General features: G+C 36.4%; 1 protein-coding gene across 2 annotated transcripts in view; it reads left to right on the forward strand.

Moving 5' to 3' along the window:
* SLC27A6 (solute carrier family 27 member 6) overlaps positions 1-20,976 on the forward strand; it is a 71,079-nt gene extending 50,103 nt beyond the window's left edge. Inside the window, exons 5-11 of one of the 2 annotated variants that reach the window (XM_037138203.2) lie at positions 4,319-4,513; positions 10,573-10,663; positions 11,256-11,342; positions 13,594-13,792; positions 14,701-14,798; positions 17,812-17,942; positions 20,425-20,976. In XM_037138203.2, the coding sequence (XP_036994098.2) occupies positions 4,319-4,513; positions 10,573-10,663; positions 11,256-11,342; positions 13,594-13,792; positions 14,701-14,798; positions 17,812-17,942; positions 20,425-20,601 (978 nt within the window). In that variant the 3' untranslated portion in view covers positions 20,602-20,976. The remainder of the gene's footprint in view (positions 1-4,318; positions 4,514-10,572; positions 10,664-11,255; positions 11,343-13,593; positions 13,793-14,700; positions 14,799-17,811; positions 17,943-20,424) is intronic. The other variant, XM_037138204.2, reaches the window with a different exon arrangement.
* The last annotated feature ends 747 nt before the right edge of the window (positions 20,977-21,723 follow it).

Below are 21,723 nucleotides of genomic sequence, written 5' to 3' on the forward strand. Positions count from 1 at the left end.
CTTTGACTACTCCCTTACTCTCTTTTGACCATTCTCCCCTCCCCCTTCCCTCTGGGAGCTGTGTCTGTTCCGTTTCCATGTCTCTGGTTCTGTTTTGCTCATTAGTTTGCTCATTAGATTTCTTTTTACTGGTTTTCAGAGTATGCCAACATATTTTATAAATAATTACTCTTGCTAAAACTTATCTCTGACCTGAACAGCATCCAAGAGTTAGGCCATATTAAATAGTGTTTACTGTTCAAGCAGATGAATCCTAAGATTTGCCAGCACTAGTGTTTTATATAGGAAAATAGCAGCGCAAAGGTCCAAGAACTAGTTCCTGCCAGGTAGGCGGCATTTGACAAGCCCAAAGGTGTGAACCAGGACAGACAGCTCAGAGTTATATTTAGTGGTTGAAAAGAATCCTCTGACTTGGAAGGAGCTGTGCTTATGCGAGTGAGTTTTTTTCTCTGTCCATAAAATATTTATCTTAACCCCCTGTGTGGGCCTAAGCCTAAAACAAGTCAGAATGTTATTTCCAATGTGCCCACAGTCTAGCTGTCGCTTATTTTATTTTTTAATTTGATTTTTGTGTTTTATCAAATTAGTTTTTAACAATTTTTAAAAAGTCTAATAATACTGTCAAGATAAACAGTACCCTCCTGCTATCAATACATTGTCTCTGCAGCGAACACAGAGGTGCATTGTCTTTTCAAATTAGTGTTTTCATTTTCTCAGATAAATAACCAGAAGTATATTTTGGAGATCAGACCCTTGTCTGAGATATCAATGGCAAGTATATTTTCCCATACAGTTGGTTCACTTTTCATTTTGCTGATGTTTTCTTTAGCCATGTAGAAGCTTTTTATTTTGATGAAGTGCCATTTGTTTATTCTTTCCTTTATGTACCTTGCTCTAGGGGACATATTGCTGAAAATATTGCTGCATGGATTATCTGAGATGTTCCTGCCTATGTTCTGCTCTAGGACTAGTATGGTGTCGCAACTTATATTTAAGTCCTTTATCCACCTTGAGTTTACTTTTGTGTATGGTATAAGTTGGTGATCGATTTTGTTTTTTTGCATGTAGCCATCCAGGTCTCCCAGCACCATTTGTTGAAGAGGCTATTTTTTACTCCATTTTATGCTCCTGCCCCCTTTTCAAATATTAATCGACCATAGAGACTTGGGTTTATTTCTAGGCTCTCTCTCTTCTGTTCCACTGATCTACATGTCAGTTCTTGTGCCAGTACCAAGCTGTTTTGATTTACAGTGGCCTTGTAATACAGTTTGATATCAGGTATTGTGATCCCTCTTACTTTGTTCTTCTTTCTCAGAATTGCTGCAGCTATTCAGGGTTGTTTATGATTCCATATAAATTTTTTAAACATTTGTTGTATATCTGTGAAATATGTCATTGGTATTTTAATAGGATCTATAATATAGGATCTATATTTCATTGAATCTATAAATTGCTTTGGGTAATATGGACATCTTGATTATTTTAATTCTTCCAATCCATGGACACAGTATATGCTTCCATTTATTTGTTTCTTCCTTAATTTCTTTCTTTAGTGTTATATAGTTTTCTGAGTACAGGTCTTTTACCTTCTTGGTTAGGTTTGTTCTTAGGTACTTTATTTTCTTGTTGCTGTAGCAAATGGGATTTTTTTTCCCAACTTCTGTTTCTGATATTTCATTGTTAATGTACAAAAATGCCTTTAGTTTCTGAATATTGACTTTGTATCCTGCTGTTTTGCCAAATTCACTTATTAGTTTGAGTAGTTTTTTGGTGGAGCCTATAGGGTTTTCTATGTATACTATCATGTCATCTGCAAACAATGACAGTTTTACTTCCTCCTTTCCAATTTGGATGCCTTTTACTTTTTTTTCTTACCTGATCACTCTGTCTAGGACTTCCAATACTATGTTGAATAGAAGTGGTAAAAGAGGACACCATTGTCTTGTTCCTGATCTTAGTAGGGAAGCTTTTAGTTTTTGCCCATTGAGTATGATGTTGGCTGTAGTATTCTCAGATATGGCCTTTATTATGTTGAGGTGTGCTCCCTCTATTCCCACTTTGCTAAGTGTTTCTCTCCAAAGTATATAAATACCTCACATGACTCCACTCCAGGAAGACAAACAATCCAATTAAAAAGTGGGCAAAGGATCTGAACAGACTCTTTTCCAAGGAGGACATACAGAGGGCACAGAGACATATGAAAGAATGCTCAGCATCACGAGCCATCAGAGAGATGCACACTGGTCAGAATGGCCATCATAAACAAATCAACAAATAGCAAGTGATGATAAGGATGTGGAGAAAAGGAAGCCCTAGTGCATTGTTGGTGGGAATGCAGACTGGTGCAGCCACTGTGGAAAATAGTATGGAATTTCCTCAGAAAGACAAAAATGGAACTGGCTTTTGACCCAGCAATTCCCTTGCTTGGATTATATCCTAAGAATCCTGAAACACCAATTCCAAAGAACCTATGCACCAGAATGTTCACAGCAGCACAATTTACAATAGCCGAGTACTAGAAGAAACCTAAGTACCCATAAGTAAATGAATGGATCAAAAAACTATGGTACCTTTACAGAATGGAATTCTATGCAACAGAAAGAAAGAAGGAACTCCTGCCCTTTGAGACAGCATGGATGGATCCGGAGAGCATTATGCTAAGTGAAGTAAGCTAGGCAGTGAAAGACAAATACTGTATGATCTCACCTATAAGTGGAACCTAATCAACAAAGCAAACAAGCAAGCAAAATATAACCAGAGACATGAAATAACAAACTAACAATAACCAGAGGGAAGGTGGCAAGAGGTAAAGTAGGGAAAGAAGGGGGAGGGGTCCTCAAAGAACATGTATAAAGAATCCATGGACAGCCCCTGGCTGGTGTAGCTCAGTGGATTGAGCACGGGCCTGTGAAGCAAAGGGTCACTGGTTCGATTCCCACTCAGGGTACATGCCTGGGTTGCAGGCCAGTTCCCAGCAGGGGACTCAGGAGAGGCAACCATACATTGATATTTCCCTCTCTCCTTCCCCTCTAAAGAGAAATAAATAAAGTCTAAAAAAAAAAAAAAAGAACCCATGGGAAAACCAAAGTGGGGTAGGAATGAGGGTGGGAGGTGAGGGTCATTGGAGTGGGGGAGAGCAGTCAGGAGAAACTGAGAAAACTGTGCTTGAACAACAATTTTAAAAAGTGGAAAAAAATAACCAGAAGTAGAATGTCAGGATCATTCGGTAGTTCTATATTTAATTTTTTGACAAAACTCCACACTGTTTTCCATCGGGACTGCAATTCACTGTGGAGACCCTACTGGCAGTGCACAGGGGCTCCATCCTCGTGGAACATCCTAGAGAGGTTAACACTTGTTATTTCTTGTCATTTTGGTAGTAGTCATGCTAACAGGTGGGGGGTTGTGATTTTTTTTATCATTGTTTCATTCGTATTAATTAACATAGTGCTTATTGAATCCAGGGTAAAATATAGATCTAGCTTTTCTTTTAATTCCAAATATAATCTAGAAGTAAAAAATTAATGGAACATTGCACATTGGAAAATATAATAGTTACAAGTAATAGTCATAATATTTGCAAGCCAAATGTTACACTGGGTTTTTGGTGGGGTCGTTTGTTTGCTTGTTTTAGAGATAGGAAAGGAGAGAGAAAGACATCTGTGGGTGGTTACCTCTCATGTGGCCCCCACTGGGCACCTGGCCTGCAACCCAAGCATGTGCCCTGACTGGGAATCAAACCTGTGACCCTTTGGTTCACAGCCTGTGCTCAATCCACTGAGCTATGCCAGCCAGGTTACAGTGTTTGAATGACCTCATTTTATTGCTTACTATATGCTAGGCACTGGGCTTATTGTATACTTCAGTATAAAAGTAAGATAGATGTGACTAACAGTTTTTGGAGGACAATAAACTGAGAATTGCAATATTATTCAACCTCTTGTTCAAAGTTACATAGATAATTATAAAGCTAACAATATGAACTCAAGTGCATTTTATAATATTTTAAAGTAATGTTTTTTCCCTGAAATGCACTTTCTTCCATACCTTATCTCTACCAAAATAATGTTTCAATAAGCTGGAGTTTGGGAAGAGCTTTCCCCACATATGGGAAAATGAAAGCTGTGTTACTCTGGGCCACTTTGGTTTCATTAGCTAGTGGACACAGTTCTGTACGAGTTACATGATTTCTCTTTTTTTTTTACTTTCTTTTCATTATTGCACTTAGGCAACTTCTAGATAGTCACCATTTAAGTAATAGTAATGAATTGGGAACTAGAATTTAATAAATTACAGGTAAAATATTTTCTTTTGACAGAGAGAAGGAGAAAAGGATCATCAGGTGCGTTTGGCAGTTGGAAATGGTGTGCGGAGTGATGTATGGAAAGAATTTGTAGACAGATTCGGAAATATTAAGATGTGTGAGTTTTATGGAGCAACCGAAGGGAACATTTGTTTTATGAATCACACTGGGCAAATTGGAGCAGTCGGGAGAACAAATTTCTTTTACAAAGTAAGTACCATTTTCTTCTTTACAAAAGAAATACTTTGAGACCTGCCAGCCTGTTTTCTAGCTTTGTGCTTGTACCTTATGGTAAATATCATCACATGTTTTTTTTTTAGTTGAGAACCTCTAAATAAAGTAGTGGCCTCTAGGTGAACTGTATTCTATAGGTTATGAAAACTTCAACCTCCCATATTTTCTTTCTATCATATGGGGATAATGATACCTAATTATTTTGTTTAGTTTTTGAATTTAATGATATAAGTATGAAAAGCAAGCACAGATCCTGATATATATTAATTTGACTCCATTTTCTTTGAGTATTTTTAAAGTATTATTTTTAAATTTTTAAAAAAGGTTTTATTTATTTATCTTTAGAGGGTAAGAGAAGGAGAGAGGGAGAGAAATATCAATGTATGGTTGCCTCTAATGTGTCCCCTGCTGGGAACTGGCTCACACACAACCCAGGCATGTGCCCTGACTGGGAATCAAACTGCGATACTCTGGTAACAGGCCCACACTCAATCCACTGAGATACACCAGCCAGGGCTTCTTTGAGTATTTTTAATCCCTTATTTCTATTTACTTTTCTTCTTTATGTCATTCAAAAATTATGTTTAAGCTTCTAATACATGGTTTATTTAAAAACTATATCAAGATACCACTAAAATCTTAAAAACAGCCGAAAAAAATCACCTTCTTAAGAAAGACTTATAGCTGCATTCTCAATAGCAACCATGGAAGACAAAAGATAGTAGACAGATATCTTCAACGTACTTTGGAGAAAATAATAGTCAAATAGAATAAGTACTCGACAATATTTTTAAAGAATAAAATTGGAAATAAAGAAGATTTCTCACAATTTATATAACCTTCAGGGAAAATAAAATCAGAATTATAGTAGTGTTACAACCAGGTGGACAGTCATTCAGAGCAGGGGTGGGAGTGTCTCAGCCAAGGTGGCAGCAGAGCGAAATTCTTACGCTGAGCCTGCATAAAGCCCTTCCCCACTGCCTCTCCGACACCAGGGGAATATGCACCGTAGAAGTCAAAACGGTGGCAGGGGAGGCTCTGGACCCAAGAGGCCTGTCAGTCTAACCTGGGGAAGGACAGGATTGGTTGGGAGGTGGACCTATCTGAAGCACATGAAAATTTGGGAAGTTGATTGGTCATTTTTAAGAAAGTACTGGGTCTATCCCACACCCAAGCTAATATAGGCCCTGGGGAACAAAGAAACTCTCTCCTGTTCATGGTTCACTACTTGGATGGTGCCCTTGCCTGTTCTCTCCATGGGCCATGTGGCCTTGGAGGTAGAATCAACATGACCGTCTGTCTATCTGTCTGTCTGTCTATCTATCTATCTATCTATTTATCTATCTCTCGTAAACCGGGCGATGCATTTGCTGGTACGGGAATACACGATCTTGTGGCCCTAGCAGCCTCATGGCCCATGGACTCCAGGATGGAGCCTGAAAAGGACAGCAGCCAGGAACAAGTTAAGCTACCTAGATGTCCACTGAGCAACCACCTGCAGGCTCATTTTAAAGGACTTTAAAATGAAGCAGAAACTCTGGACACTGGCTTTTGTTTTGGTTGTGCTGAGGACAACTGGACTTGTCTTGGTCTTGCAGAAGAGATGGACTTTGAGACAGAGACTCCACCATTCTCCCAGATTATGCCCCATCTAAATAAAACCTTTTTTCTTTCTTACCAAATACTGCCACGTGAGTCTGCCTTTTGTGGCAGCAGGCAGATGAAACCATCTTTTTTATTTGGTAACAGAAAGATACATATACATCTCTTTTAATATTTGATAGAACAAAGAAAAACTTCAATGATATATGACATTTGAATAATATTATAAACAAACTACCTGAATTAATGGACACAAATAGGATACCACATCTGAAAGCTACAGCATATTCATTCTTTTCAAGCACTTATGAAAATTCACAAAGATTATTAGGCTACTTAGGGAATTGTAGCAAATTTCAAAAGATTGAATTTATATGGATTGTGTTCTTTGACAACAGTTTAATTAAGGTAAAATAAAAGTTTTAAATGATAGGTAGATCATCTCCTATATGATTGCAAATAAAACATCTCTAAATTTTCATGAGTCAACAAGAAAACCAAACTTAGGAAACAGTTTGAGCTGAATTATAATGAAAATGTTACATTTCAAAATGTGTAAACTGAGATAAGAGCAGCTGAAAATTTGTGGGCTAGATATCAATTTCTATAAGTTAATTTAAAAAACTCAACCCTGGCTGGTTTGGCTCAGTGGACTGAGTGCCAGCCTGTGGACCAAAGGGCCGCTGGTTCAATTCCTAGTCAGGGCACATGCCTGGGTTGCAGGCCAGGTGCCCAGTAGGGGGCATGTAGAAGCAACCCACACACTGATGTTTCTCTCCTTCTCTTTCTCCCTCCCTTCCCCTCTCTAAAAATAAATAAATAAAATCTTTTTTTTTTTTAGTCAAAGAAATAAAATGAAGGAAATAATAAAAAGCAAAAAATTTTTAAGTAGTAAGGAAACATTTCATGTCAAAAAAGATAAAAATATGCTGTAAACTGAAACTAATTCAAAATAATATTGAATTTATACAGTAATTTAAAAATAAAAAGAGATATAAAATATAACTTTTAAAAAGTAAAAAAGTAAATTTGAAGCTGCTGTAAATTGCTCTAATGATTTGCATTCTGAACAAAAGTAATTTGGGGAAAGTAAGTGATTAGATTATTGAGTTTTACATTCCTTACAGTTAATTTTCTCAATTCACTGAACTGATTCCATTAAAAACTGGTGTTTATATTAAAAGCTCCTTTAATGAAACTGTATCATTCCAGAGTAATCATCCCACAGGAGTATAATAAAGAATATTTGTATTTTTATCAGTCTTGACTTTAATGTTCTGATATCTTAAATTCCCTGTCAGATTATAATGATGGCAATAATGCAGGAACTCCTGATGTCTCCTATTTATTTAGAAAATTTCTGATTTTCATATTATTTTAGTTGTATTTCAATTTGGAAATGAAAAAAGTACCTAATACAAATTTTGTCTTTTATCATTTCATTCACGTACTGCTTTTGTTCCATAGCAGGCGATCAGAAAAAAATTGGGCCAATAACTGTTCCATAATTGTATGGGGAGATGTGATAAGTATGTCTCTCAAGAATTTAACCCTCACAGAGGTTTACACTTACTGTCTCAGAAGGGAATCAGGCTCTAAACAGAGATAGGATTTAATAAGTGAAGGGAAAAGATAAGGCAGCAACAGAGGTCCTGTGACCCAAATGTCCTTCTTGTGTGCTGTACTCATTTATCTAAATGCATGAGACTGTAAGGCTGTGTGTCCCATATATGCTCCCAAAGCAAACAATATAACACATTTGGTGACAACTCATTTGAGAAAACAAACTCAAGTAAAAGTTATGGACTTGCCTTCTTTTCTACACCTAGAGGTAGCATTTGAGAAAAGGCGCAAACGTGAAATCCCCAGGGGAAATAAAACTTGCAAAGTGGGCGGAAGGTAAGTCTAAATAAAAAGCAGCTGAAAAAAATATGGATGCACATCAAAATAATAAGTCCTCCAACATGGCCAGGAAATATTTAGAAAAACAATTTCCTATAGGTTAAAAAATTGCATTAATACGTCTCCTATTTATTTAGAAAATTTCTGATTTTCAAATTATTTGTTGTTTTTTCAATTTGGAAATGAAAAAAGTACCTAATCCAACTCCTTTAAAAACAAGAGCTCAAAGAAGACAAAAGTACAAGGAAAACCTGAATCAACAAAAGGAGTTGGGAAGTATGTCTGCTCAGCTCTGAAAAATAAATTCATAAAAGGAAAACATGGAAGTATTACAGTGATGATCATCACTAAAGGACTTAAGCAAGACTGTAAACATCATCAGGGAGCAAGATGGATGGGACTGAGGGGTCACACAAACAAAAGAATATGCATATAATATAAAATTAATTTGAAATCAAACACAGTGTTCCAACATATGCTTAATTGGTGTTCTTGCAGGAGGAAAAACAACAAGTCATTTAAAACCTAACAGAAGAAGACTTCCTTAAACTAAAGATTTGAGTATTTAGCAAAAGAGCACATTGTATTCCAGAGTAGGAGGGTAGGGTGAAATATGGTACAGAATGATCATCAGAAAAATATACCCCGGTGAAATTATTGAACATAAAGAACCATAAGGAAATGCTGAGGCTGAAAAAAACAAAGGATAGGCTGAAAATATGTCTGTACATACACATCAAGGGCATATTAACGTGTGGCACCTAGTTTTTTGTGTGTATTATAAGAGCCATTTTTTATAATCTTGTGGGACCTCTTGAAAGCAGGAAAAAATATAGAAATCCCTCTGGCTGAGACTTAATGCTCTGATCCTGACTACTTCTAGAAGATGCTGTGATATATGTAAGTTTCATTTGTATTATAAAATCACCCAATTTCTGACCATCGAGTCGCCTGTATCTGATAACGGGCACACTGAACAGTGATTTAGTGCAGAAAGAATATCAGCCACATATGTGGCTGCCAAATTAATTGAAAACAAATAACCCTAAAGTTGATAATGGCCAGTTGGTGGGCAAATTTTTCAAAATACAAAGCATGTTAAAACAGCAGAGAAAAGGTTGAATAAGGAACAGGGCTCTGTTTTTCTTTGGCCAACATGATAAATGCAGTTCCGGGACTTCTGGAATCTTTCTTTTTACCAGTCATTAGGCAAGTGGCCAATATCCTGTTATCCCAATTACAGACAAAGACCAACAAGATGCAGTCTTGCATTTTAATAAAGATTCTTTATGTCTGGAATAACAATATATTTTGCTTTGCAACCTCTTTCCTTGGACCTCATCTTAGAATAATACTAATTTCTACCTCATAGAGTGTCTTGACAATTAAATACTGCTCTTAAATTCTTAGCACAGTGGCATACTCTAAGTGCCCAATCAATATTAGTTGCTCCCTTTTAGATTTTAATTCAAATAATGAATTGTGATTGTAGCTGTATGCTGATTTTATTGAGATTAAAAACCAGAGATATTTGGGTTTAGTCTTTTATAATAAATAATTCCATTACATTTATCTCATCAATTTTATTCATCTTTTCCCACTTATTTGTTCTATATTTGTTCATTTCTCATGTCCTCTTGGCCCTTCTCCTATTTATTTGTCCTTTTTTACTATTTTTTTCTCATTTCGTTTTATCACCTCCATTTCAGTTTACTATTTTCTAATTTAGCTTAATTAATAAGATTGCTTACTTAATTGATCAGGAAAAGCTCGATGTAAAATGAGGGGGGGTGGATTGAATCCATCCGTCCTCTTTCCCAGGGTCAGATGTTAGTGACTCTGTGACTCTGCCCGACATGGCAATAATGGACATTTCAGGAACAGGGCAGCTGGCCGTATTTGGCAACAAAGAGAGATGTCCAACAAGCTTGGTACCCAGCATGATCAGGATGGTCCAACAAACCTGCCACCTCTCACCACAATAGTGCGCAGAAGTACCGAGTGTTAGATTAGGGACATTAGGTCAAAGCCCCGTGGGAAAGGTCACAATGTCAGATAACAAGTGCTTTTTAGGCATCTGATCCCTTTTCAAGAGATTGTAAGTTAAAAATAGGCAATAAAATCCCTGCATTCCCATAGTTCACATTTTAGTTCTATCAAAACTTTCCATTTCAAAGTATGTTTCAAATGAATTCAAAAGGAGAAGGCGAGAAGTGGTCCTCTTCCCTCTAGTTAATAGGAAATGTAGTCAAGCTCAAGGCTTGCTTGTATTCACTCATTCAGCATTAAAATTAGTAATGTTTTGTCAAAGAATGTGCAACATAAAAGAAATGAAAGTAAATGCTAGTACATGAGTGCTGTTAATTAATACCTTCAGTTTTGATGTCTCAATATTTAGTTATTTCATCAGCAAAGGCTCTTTCTTTTAATAAATCACATTCTAATTCATTTCAATTAAGCATAAAATCTACCAGTAGATGTCACTGCACAAATGACTAAATCGTGTTTTCATTCGATTTTTTTTTTTGCAGGTTTTTTTCAATTTTGACTTGATAAAGTATGATTTTCAGAAAGATGAACCCATTCGGAATGAACAGGGCTGGTGCAGCCGTGTGACAAAAGGTAACACTGCGTGAAGATGCCACCTCAGGCATGGTTTCTGAATTTCCTTTTAAATTACTTACTAAATTCAGAAAAGAAAGTGGGTATTTCTAACATGTAATATGACTTACTTGGAAGTTCAATGTAGGCAGAATGATTTAATTAGTAGATCTTAGGGGCACTCAAAGTCTCTCAGATCATAAATTATTAAAATTTAAAAGTGATTACTGTTGGGCTCTTATTTTTCTTAATCCACCACTTTTGGTTTGTGACAGTGGCATAATGTGCCATGTCCTATATCACCAAAACACAACATAAAAGCGAATGACTTAATTTAACATTGTAGGTGTAGTGGGAAGTCAGGCAGATGTGAATTTAAATCTGGGCTTGCGCACACAGAAACTGTACTGCTGTGAGAAAGTCACCCAAGCTGTCCAAGTCTCATTTTCTTCGTATGTAGAGTAGAGGTGACATACTTATTTCATGAGATTTACATGAGAAGATGCAGGGTGTCCAGCCCGTGGCCGGTGGGCCGCATGTGGCCCAGGAAGGCTATGAATGCAGCCCAACACAAAATCGTAAATTTACTTAAAACCTTTGTTTTGCTCATCAGCTTTCATCAGCATTTGTGTATTTATGTGTGGCCCAAGACTGCTCTTCATCCACTGGCCCAGAGGTGCCAGAAGATTGGACACCCCTGGTAGGCAAAGTCCTGCAGAAGGCCTGGTGTGTTGCTTGGCCACCCCCCCACCCACTCTCTCTGCCCTTTCACTCTTCTTCCTCCCTTAAGGTAGACTTTCTTATAACTTTTGGTTAGAAATTTTAATGACAGCAAGTGCTCCAATTAACTTGCCACTACATATAATTATTCTAGAAAACTAAATGTATAGCTGTGCACTTAGAATGGTTTGGTGCTCCAGTCCGAATAAATCTGGCCACAATTACTTTTTTTGTGCCTCAAAATGTTTAAACTACATTTCAGAGATGATATCCTTCTAATCTTTACTTCAGCTGTGGAGATCAAGGTTGCAAACCTGGTTTTTGTTTTGTTTTGTTTTTCCTGACAGCTGAAACACTGGAAAAAATATAAACCTTTCCTATCAAAAAACAGACTTCCCAGTCTTCTGCATCTCAAGCCTAAGGGCATTTATCAAATATCTTTCCTTAATTGAACTTTATAGGTAGTATTCAAGAGAAAAGCCATTTCTAAAGGGATTACAAAGAATTTCATTTAAACACACTTTGTTAATTTGTTTTGTTTTGTTTTGTTTTACAATTACAATAATATCTGATTTTGGAACTTGAATCCCAGAACTGCTTCTTTCTACCTTGCTGTTCTCATTATGGATTACTAAATATTTTATTTTTCCATTAAAGCATTGTGTCTTGCATAAATTATGCCTATAAAGGATAGATGCGAAAACACTCTGACCTTTTAAGCATTTGTAATAATTGATTTCTCAGGAAGAAACTGTCACTTGTGTCCTGAAAAAGAAAGACAACCTAAAGTTTAAGGGAAATGTGAGGCTTGGAAATGCTGAATTGTAGTGTGTACGGATTGATGGAACATGCAGTGGAGGGGACGCTTTGGAGTCAGGTGGACCTGGTCAAAGAAAAATTCCATCCCCAACAAATGGCTGCTATATGCCACAAGGAAAATACATTTCTTTTATTTCCTCAATATTTTTAGCTATAAAATAAAGATTTTATAAGGGCCCTCCCTGTCTTACAGGTTTGGGATAAGACTCAGGTTGGATACATATAGAAAGTGCTCAGAATAGTGATTGGTACCCAAAAAGTGCTCAATATGTGTAATGAAGATGAGGATAATGATGGGGATGTCGACAATGACCATGAGGAGGAGCAGTCTCTGCCGCAGCAGCGCAGGCTTGTTCTGACCTCCACTCCAGTGAGTGCTCTTGGAGCCAGAATGTCCAGAAGGTGTGGAAGTAGTTTTGAGTTGAAAAGAGAGTTTTAAAAAAACAAACAAACAAACTGGAATTCAGTCCATTTCACTCATCAAGAGGATGATGACTCTCTTCACAAAGGGCGAAGCAAATCAGCAATGGCCTTGAAATCTTATGGGGCAGTGATTGCCGCTCTCTCCCTTGTCTTCTACCCTTTTCCTAGAAGTAGTTGTTCACCTTGCAAATTGCTGTCCAAAATCTTGATTCATTTGAATAAATGTGATTGAAAAATTTTTTTGATAATATGTCTAAAAGTAAAACTAATAAATTTCAAGTCTCGTCTCTTGCCCATTGAGAATTTCCAGGCTACCATACTAGAGGAAGAAAACATTTTCCTAAATTTCCAATAACATTAATTAGACTAGAGATAGTATTATACAAAAACCTTGTTGCAAAATCATTAAGACTTGAATTTGAGTACAACATACATTCCTTTATATCTGCTGGACTTAGGTAAATGACTTTATTCTTTGGAGCCCTTCTTCCTTCCCTGTGATACAGGGATTTTAATTATCAATTTCAAAGGATTTCTGTGAAGAATAAACAAGATGGCAGTTGCAGAGGGCATATGGGGCTTGCTACCTAGTAAGTGCCCAATGAATAAGGCTACTATCATAACCTTCTTAAAATTATTGCCATGGTGTTTTTTATATCATTGCCATTATTATCAGTGGTAAAATCTACATAATCCAAAAGAAAGGTAGCCATTGTTCTACCCACCCAGGATGTATGTACCTTTTTTCACATTCAGTTTCCTTTTTGTTAGTTTTTCCAAAGTTACTTGCATTTTTGACAGTCCACGAAACGATGTGTTTGTTTGCTCTAAGCACCCAGAGCAAATTATGTCAAATATAATAAAAATAAGTTCAGAGGAAAGGAAGATAGGCAACACCAGTTGTGTCTGTCAGATATAAATTAGGTACATGCCTGCTGTGTATAATAATCCTTTTAATCAAATCACTGAAGAATGCCTTTTTCTCACAGGAGAACCTGGACTTCTCATTTCTCAAGTGAATGAAAACAATCCCTTCTTTGGTTATGCTGGGAATAAGAAGCACACAAAAAAGAAATTGTTATGTAATGTTTTTAAGAAGGGAGATGTTTACTTTAACACAGGAGATTTAATGGTCCAAGATCAGGAGGATTTCCTTTACTTTTGGGACCGTCTTGGAGACACCTTCAGGTATGAGACATCGTCAGTCACACTGCCTGTTCAGTGACTGGGAACCCTGCTCACAGCAAGGCTCTAAGGAAACATTTCAGACCTGTGCTCTTTACCTTCAGGGCAGACACAGCCTTTTATCTCAATCATGTGTCCCCATTTAAAAAAACCATTAACTGTTTCTAGGTTGAACATAAATTGAATTTTTATGTCAATTTTTATAATTATTTTAATGACTCCATTTGGTTCAATTAATAAGCTTCCTTTTTTTAGAACATCAAACAAGTAGATGGACATGGAGTCTAAATGGTAGGGTTAAAACAAAACGAGGCTGGTGTAGCTCAGTGGATTAAGAGCCAGCTTGTGAACCAAAGGATTGTGGTTCGATTCCCAGTCAGGGCACATGCCTGGGTTGCAGGCCAGGTCCCCAGCATGGGGCGTGCAAGAGGCAATCACACATTGATGTTTCTCTCCCTCTCTTTCTCCTTCCCTTCCCCTCTCTCTAAATAATAAATAAATAAACTCTAAAAAAAAGAAAAAGAAAGTAATTTCAACTAAAAAATTGATTTTGTTGATTTCATCGACTTATCAACAAAGCACATCTTTAAACAGTGCCTTTTGGCCCTGTCTGGTGTGGCTTGGTTGGGTGCTGTCCTGCAAAGCAAAAGGTTGCCAGTTCCTGGTCAGGTACCAGGGCACGTACTAGAAGCAACCAATCATTGTTTATGTCTCACACCAATGTTTCCCTCCTTTCTCCCTCCCTCCCCATCTCCCTAAAAAATAAATAAATAAAAATAATAACATAATAAATCATTTATCTAAAAATGCCTTTTGTTTTGAAAACTGCCATCATTTTGGTTGCTTGGTGCTTGCCCAGAGCCAAATTCTCCAAACATAGGTGTGCTAAATGGAACTTCTTTTTCATTTAGATGGAAAGGGGAAAACATTGCAACCACGGAGGTTGCTGATGTTATTGGAATGTTGGATTTCATAGAAGAAGCAAATGTCTATGGTGTGGCTGTGCCAGGTATGAATATATTTCAGGTTTTAGAAGAATTCTCAGAAAATGTACAAACTTTTCTTTAGTTTGCAATCATCTCACTAATTCAACATTTTGGTTTTTATATATCCAATAATTATCTTCATCTTGTCATGATAAATAATGCCCTACAGAGGAAAAGTACCCATTGAATTTTGTAATGATTTTTTAAATTTTAGTGTGGGTCGATTTTTTTCCCCCATTGAAATTTAACGTGTGTGTGTGTTTTTAAGTAAAGTTTAAAAACTCTGGTCAGTGACTCACTGTTTGACCATAGTTACAGCTTTTCAATAATCTCATTTTTCTTTTCTTTTTTTTTTGGGGGGGGAGCATTAAAAGTTTACTGCCATGGAGAGACATACACAGTGAAAGAAGCTTATCCTGAACAAAGCCAAGCAAAGAAATCACATTAACAGGGGTGAAGATACAGTTGCTTATCTTATCTGCTTCCTTTTTAAACTATATTTTATTGATTATGCTATTACAGTTTCCCCAATTTTTTCCCCTTTATCTCCCCTCTGCCCTGTACCCCCCAACCCTTCAGCATTCCCCTTAGTTCATGTTCATAGCTTGTACATATAAGTTCTTTAACTTCTCTGTTGCCTATACCATTCTCAACCTCTCCCCGTCTATTTTGTGCCTGCCAATTATGCTTCTTATTCCCTGTATCTTTCTCCTGCCATTCTTCTCCTTCCCCGCCATGTAATGTCTATTTCTCTGATTCTGTTCCTGTTCTAGTTGTTTGCTTAGTATTTGTTTTTGTTGTTTTGGGTTTTTTAGGTTCACTTGTTGATAGTTCTCAGTTTGTTGTCATTTTATTGTTCATAGTTTTTGATCTTCTTCAATTTTCCTTTAACATTTAACATTTCATATAATAATGAAATTATTATATTTTAACATTTATAATAATTATTAATAATATTATTATTAATATTATTGATATTGATTAATAATTAATTGATCATTAATTAATAATTAATTAACATTTAACATTTCATATAATAATGGCTTGGTGATGGTTGAACTCCTTTAACTCGACCTTATCTGGGAAGCACTTGATCTGCCCTTTCATTCTAAATGAAAGCTTTGCTGGATAAGGTAATCTTGGATGTAGATCCTTGCTTTTCATGACTTAGAATACTTCTTTCCATCCCCTTCTTGCCTGCAAGGTTTCTTTTGAGAAATCAGCTGATAGCCATATGGGCACTCCTTTGTAGGTAACTATCTCCTTTCTTCTTGCTGCTTTAAGATTCTCTATCTTTAATCTTGAGTAACTTAATGATGATGTGCCTTGGTGTGTTCCTCTTTGGGTCCAACTTCTTTGGGACTCTCTGGGCTTCCTGGACTTCCTGGAAATCTATTTCCTCCACCAGATTGGGGAAGTTTTCCTTCATTATTTGTTCAAATAAGTTTTCAACTTCTTGTTCTTGTTCTTCTTCTGGCACCCCTGTGATTGGATATTGGAACATTTAAAGTTGTCCCAGAGGCTCCTAAGCCTCTCTTCATTTTTTTGAATTCTTGTCTCTTCCTTCTGTTCCAGTAGATGTTTATTTCTTCCTTTTGTTCCAAATCATTGATTCAAGTCCTGGTTTCCTCCCTGTCACTGTTGGTTCTTTGAATATTTTGCTTTATTTCGCTTTGCATAGCCTTCATTTGTTCTTTCATTTTGCGACCAAGCTCAGTTTGTGAGCATCTTGATTACCAGGGCTTTAAATTCTCTGTCAGATAGGTTGGCTGTCTCCTCATTGCTTAGCTCTCTTTCTGGAGTTTTGCTCTGTTCTTTCGTCTGGGCCATATTTCTTTGTCTCTGTGCAGCTGTTACATTATAAGGAGGCGGGGTCTTAGGTATTCACCAGGGTGGGGCAACCTTCTTTGCTGTAGTTTATCGCTGTCAGTCTGGTTGGTCTGGCTGACTGTTTCTTTAATCCCTTGGTTCTTGGGAGTTCCATGCAGTTTGATTTTCTGACACTTCTGGTTGTTTATCAATTTTAGATTGGTTGTTAACCTCCTTTTGGTTGTTGGAGGAAGCGAAAGGTTTCTACCTACATCTCCATCTCGGCCGGAACTTTATCGGCTCCCTTCACAATGCCCATTTTTGTTTGAGTGATATTATTTTTCTCTTTGTGACTAGAGTTTACATGTGGCCACACTAAACAGAAATGTGTTCTAGTTTAAAAATTTAATAACACTAATTTGTAGTTAAGTTTAATTTTTTAAAAATTACTTATTTAAAAGTTGTTTGGCCTCGTTTATTTTTATGAACATGCAGGGTTATATTATGATGGTAGAAATGGTAAATAAAAGTGACTGACATGAAATCACAAGATTCCTCTCCACTTTCTTTTTTTTTTTTAACTAATGACAATATTTTCCAGCTAATGTTTGTAGGTGCTTGAGGACATGGGGGTAGGGATGAGCACGTGCACGGGGGAGCAGAGGAGGCGGGCGTTTCCTCTGACAGCCGCCGCTGGGTGCTGCAGAAGTGCTGGAGAAGTGCAGAAGTGCGGGAGGCTCCGGTCCCTGGGAAGGACCACGGGCGGCCTAACAGGCAGCAAGTGATCTGCGGGTTTAGTTATGAAAATACCTAAACTGGTCTGTGGTTTCTGACCTTAAAACTATACCCTTTATTTTTTACATGGGTGCTTATTATGGACATTTCTCTGGAATATATTTGTCTTTAAATAAATTTTTCTCTTCATATTTTATATTAATGGTGGTAAGAGGCAAATCATGGGTCGTTTATGGTGTTTTCCATTCCACCTGTTTTATTTTTGTGGTGTAGGCAGTTAGGGACAGACTCTGCCCTTCCCTGTTCCCAAATTATTTCGAGAGAGTTAATTATACGCTCAGGGAAGGACCCACTCCTACCCTCCCATTGCATCGTCTTTACTGCAGTAGTTTAGTGTCTCCCTTTTTAGCAATTGGTATACAATTGACAGTATTATTTTCAAAATTCACCTGGTACTCGTAAAATAAACTGTATTTCAAACTTTTTTTTCAGATTGTGAAGGGAAAGCAGGAATGGCCTCTATTATTTTAAAACCAAATAAATCTCTAGACTTGGAAAGAGCTTATGAACAAGTTGTAACATTTCTACCAGCTTATGCCTGCCCACAGTTTTTAAGAATTCAGGTAATTTTGCTGTCTGAATTTTAAGAAGTAAGGTAATTTTATTTAGCCATAAAATTTAAAACCAAGAATCCTTTGGAGATAGATTAATTAAAAAATAATATTTTATCCTTTAGCTAATATGTGCATTTTATTTATATTAGATAAATTTTATTTATATTAGAGAATTTCAAGAGCAATGAAAAGTCTGGGGATGCTAATTTATGCCATATTTGAAACCTAATTATAGAAGGTGGAGCATGATAAAATGCTAAGAGGTCTTTGTCCTAATTTCCACAAATGACTGAAATTGTATGGTATTTATCTTTCTCTAACTGTTCTATTTCACTTAGCATAATATTCTCTATGTCCATCCATGCTGTTGCAAAGGGTTAAATTTTATTCTTCTTCATGGCCAAATAGTATTCCATTATTTAAATATACCATCAAAGTACTATTTATAGTAGTAAAAATGCTTATGTTCTAAAATCAATAATAAGAGGGAGGTTACTTAAAATATTATAATTAGATGACATGACACCATTAAAAAGTGCTGTTTTGATGAAAATTATCTAACCTGGAGAGATTTACCTGGCATACTATGTTTTTTAAGGCAGAACATCAAACTGTATAAATATAGTGAACTTCTACTTTTTTTTTTAAAAAGAGAAAAAAAATATGTGTTTCATTTAGCATAACCCCGTCTAGGTCCATCTATGTTGTTGCAAATGGTAAAATTTCATTCTTTTTTATGTCTGAGTAATATTCCATTGTACGTATGTACCACCACTTTCTTATCCACTCAACTATTGATGGGCACTTGGATTGCTTCCATTTCTTGGCTGCTGTAAATAGCACTGCAGTGAACATCAGAGAAATAAGTCAGACAGAGAAAAACAAATACAACATGATTTCACTTATATGTGGACTTTAAAGAGCAAAAGAAGCAAACAAACAGTAAAAACAGATTCATAGATACAGAGATCAGACTGATGGTTGCAAGAGGGGAGGGGTGTTAGGAAGTGTACTAAAAAAGGTGAAGGGGTTAAGAAATACAAGTTAATAATTACAAAATAGCCACAGGGAAGCACAGTACTGTATAGGGAATATAATCAGTAATACTGTGATAACTATGTATGATGATAGGTGGGTACTTGAAATATCGGGGCCCAGCCTTGTAAAGTATCTGATTGTATAACCACTGTACTGTACCCTGAAACTAGTGCAAAATAATGTTGAATGTAAACTGTAATTGAGAAATAAAAATAAAAAAAATTTAAATATGTGTTTCTACACAGTCACCTCTAATTCTGTGGTGACATTGTTGGGTAGAAGAGGGGTGAGAATGGATGGGATCAGGGAAGGAGTTTCAAAGAGAAATTGACTCTAAAAGGCTTAGTCTAAAAGGATAAATCAAAATGACCAAGTTACTCATAGACCTTTACACGGAGCAATACATGTCATCTGTTTTAAAACAAGGTTGAGTCTCAGTGCTTGAAACTGCCACAGAGAGTCCACTGTCATCTCCTTTAAACCCCTTAAAGCAGAGACTCTTCAACTTTCTAGATTGGTGGCATCTTTAGTGTCTCAGTAATTACTTTATGATACTCTTTCAACCAAAACAAATACCTAAACACTCATTTATTCAGTAGTTAGTGCAAAACAAATTAGTAAGTACAGATCTAACAAAGTACTTGCCATTTGAAAAAATAATGCATATATATTGAAAGAAACATGCTTTTATTTCATTTTCAAATAACCACAATTGCTAAAGATGTGTACATTGAGTATTACACAACTCTTCAAGCCTTGGAATCGGACTGACTGAACAAGGTCAGCCTACCTCCGTGTTCACACTGATTTGGGGCTGGATTTGCTTTTTACTGTAGCTCTCCTGAAACTGTTTCACAAAAATATGACATCGTTGATAAGAATGTAACACAAAGTAATACTAAGCTAGTAGTTTGCCAGTGGTGACTGACAGATGTCACTGGGTTTATTTGGAAATTTAAAATATTCTGTGAAGAACCTGGAAATTCACTGAGGTTCCACAATGCACCTCAGTGCATAGCTTGGAAACTCAAGCTTTAGATCATTCTTTCCTCCTTCCAGTTCATAAAATGTTCTTCCTGATGGAATAGATTGCTGTCTTTTACATTTTTTATATTGTTGGTGTCAAATGGCATTCTTTGTACATCATTTTGTATTGACATTGAATTGAAGAGTTAATGTTTCTTTGGCATATTTGTAATCAGTTGTAATCAGTTGTTGACTATGTTCATAATTTTTATTGTTGAATCAAGTTCACAGGTAAATCAAGCTAAAGATTTAAATATTTCAGACGGCATATTTTATTCCTAGTGTTAAATTACTAGTAGTGCATAGAAACGGCCTCTGGGTATGAAAATGTTATAACTCAATATTACAGTCTATGTTGTTAAATGTGTTAACTTATGTATTGTAATAATATTAAATCATTTCACTAATCTTGGTCATTGCTTTGTAGGAAAAGATGGAAGTGACAGGGACATTCAAACCAAAGAAGTTTCAGTTGGTGCAAGAAGGATTTAGTCCATTGAAAATTTCTGATCCACTTTACTTCATGGACAACTCGAAAAAAGCTTATGTTCCATTGACCAAAGAACTGTATGATCAAATCATACTAGGTGAGGTCAGACTCTAAGGTTTGGTCAATCTGTGGCATTTCCATATGCTTTCTCAGGAGAGGCGAGAGGAGGGTACGTGGCTCTCAGTGCAAGACGAGGAAAGGAACTGACATTCACTAAGCATGTGCTGTATTTCCTCACTGTGCAACTGCTTTTCTTTAATTAAGAACTTTAATTTGTTTTAATACAAACTCTAGTGTATTATTCTTTTTACCTATTTGGGGATTCAGTGCATAACTAAAAATTTGCCTTAATCAAAACTTTTAAATAATAAATAAATGGGTAATTTTTAGATATTTAATAAGAATGTACTTTTTAATACTTAAAATTTCTAGTTTTGAATACATGGTTAAATTTTACTCAAATGTTTAATTTTTATGTGCCCTGTCCTGTTATTCAATAAAATCATCTTCATTAATAATGTGTTTTGAGGTTCTGTTCTGATTTTTTTTGGTCTTTTTTTTATTGATTATGCCATTACAATTGTTTTTTTTTTAATTTATTTATTTTTTTGAATTGATTATGCTGTTACAGTTGTTCTATTCCCCCCTTCATTCCCCTCCACCCTGCCCCCCCAACCCCACCACCACCCCCCTTTAGTTTATGTCCATGTGTCTCAAGTCCTTTAGGTTCTATATTTCCCAAACTATTCTCGCCCCCCCCATCTATTTTCTATCTACTGTCCACGCCACTTGTTTTCTGTACCTTCTCCCCCCATCTCCTCCTCCCACTCCCCTGTTGCTAACCCTCCTTGAGATCTTCATTTCTATGTTTCCACTCCTGATCTAGCTGTCCTTTTAGTTTGCTTTTGTTTTAGGTGTGGTTGTTAATAACTGTGAGTTTGTTGTCCTTTCACTGTTCATGTTTCTTTAACTTCTTTTTCTTAGATAAGTCCCTTTAACATTTCATATAATAAGGGCTTGGTGATGATGAACTCCTTGAATTTGGTCTTATCTGAGAAGCACCTTATCTGTCCTTCCGTTCTAAATGAAAGTTTTGCTGGGTAGAGCAATCTTGGTTGTAGGTCTTTAGATTTCATGACTTGGAATATTTCTTTCCAGCCCCTTCTTGCCTGTAAGGTCTCTTTTGAGAAATCTGCTGACAGCCTGATGGGGACTCCTTTGTAGGTGATTGTCCCC

This window comes from Artibeus jamaicensis, unplaced genomic scaffold (assembly GCF_021234435.1).
Source record: "Artibeus jamaicensis isolate MK-2021 breed Jamaican fruit bat unplaced genomic scaffold, CSHL_Jam_final contig_402, whole genome shotgun sequence".
Taxonomy (NCBI): Eukaryota; Metazoa; Chordata; class Mammalia; order Chiroptera; family Phyllostomidae; genus Artibeus; species Artibeus jamaicensis.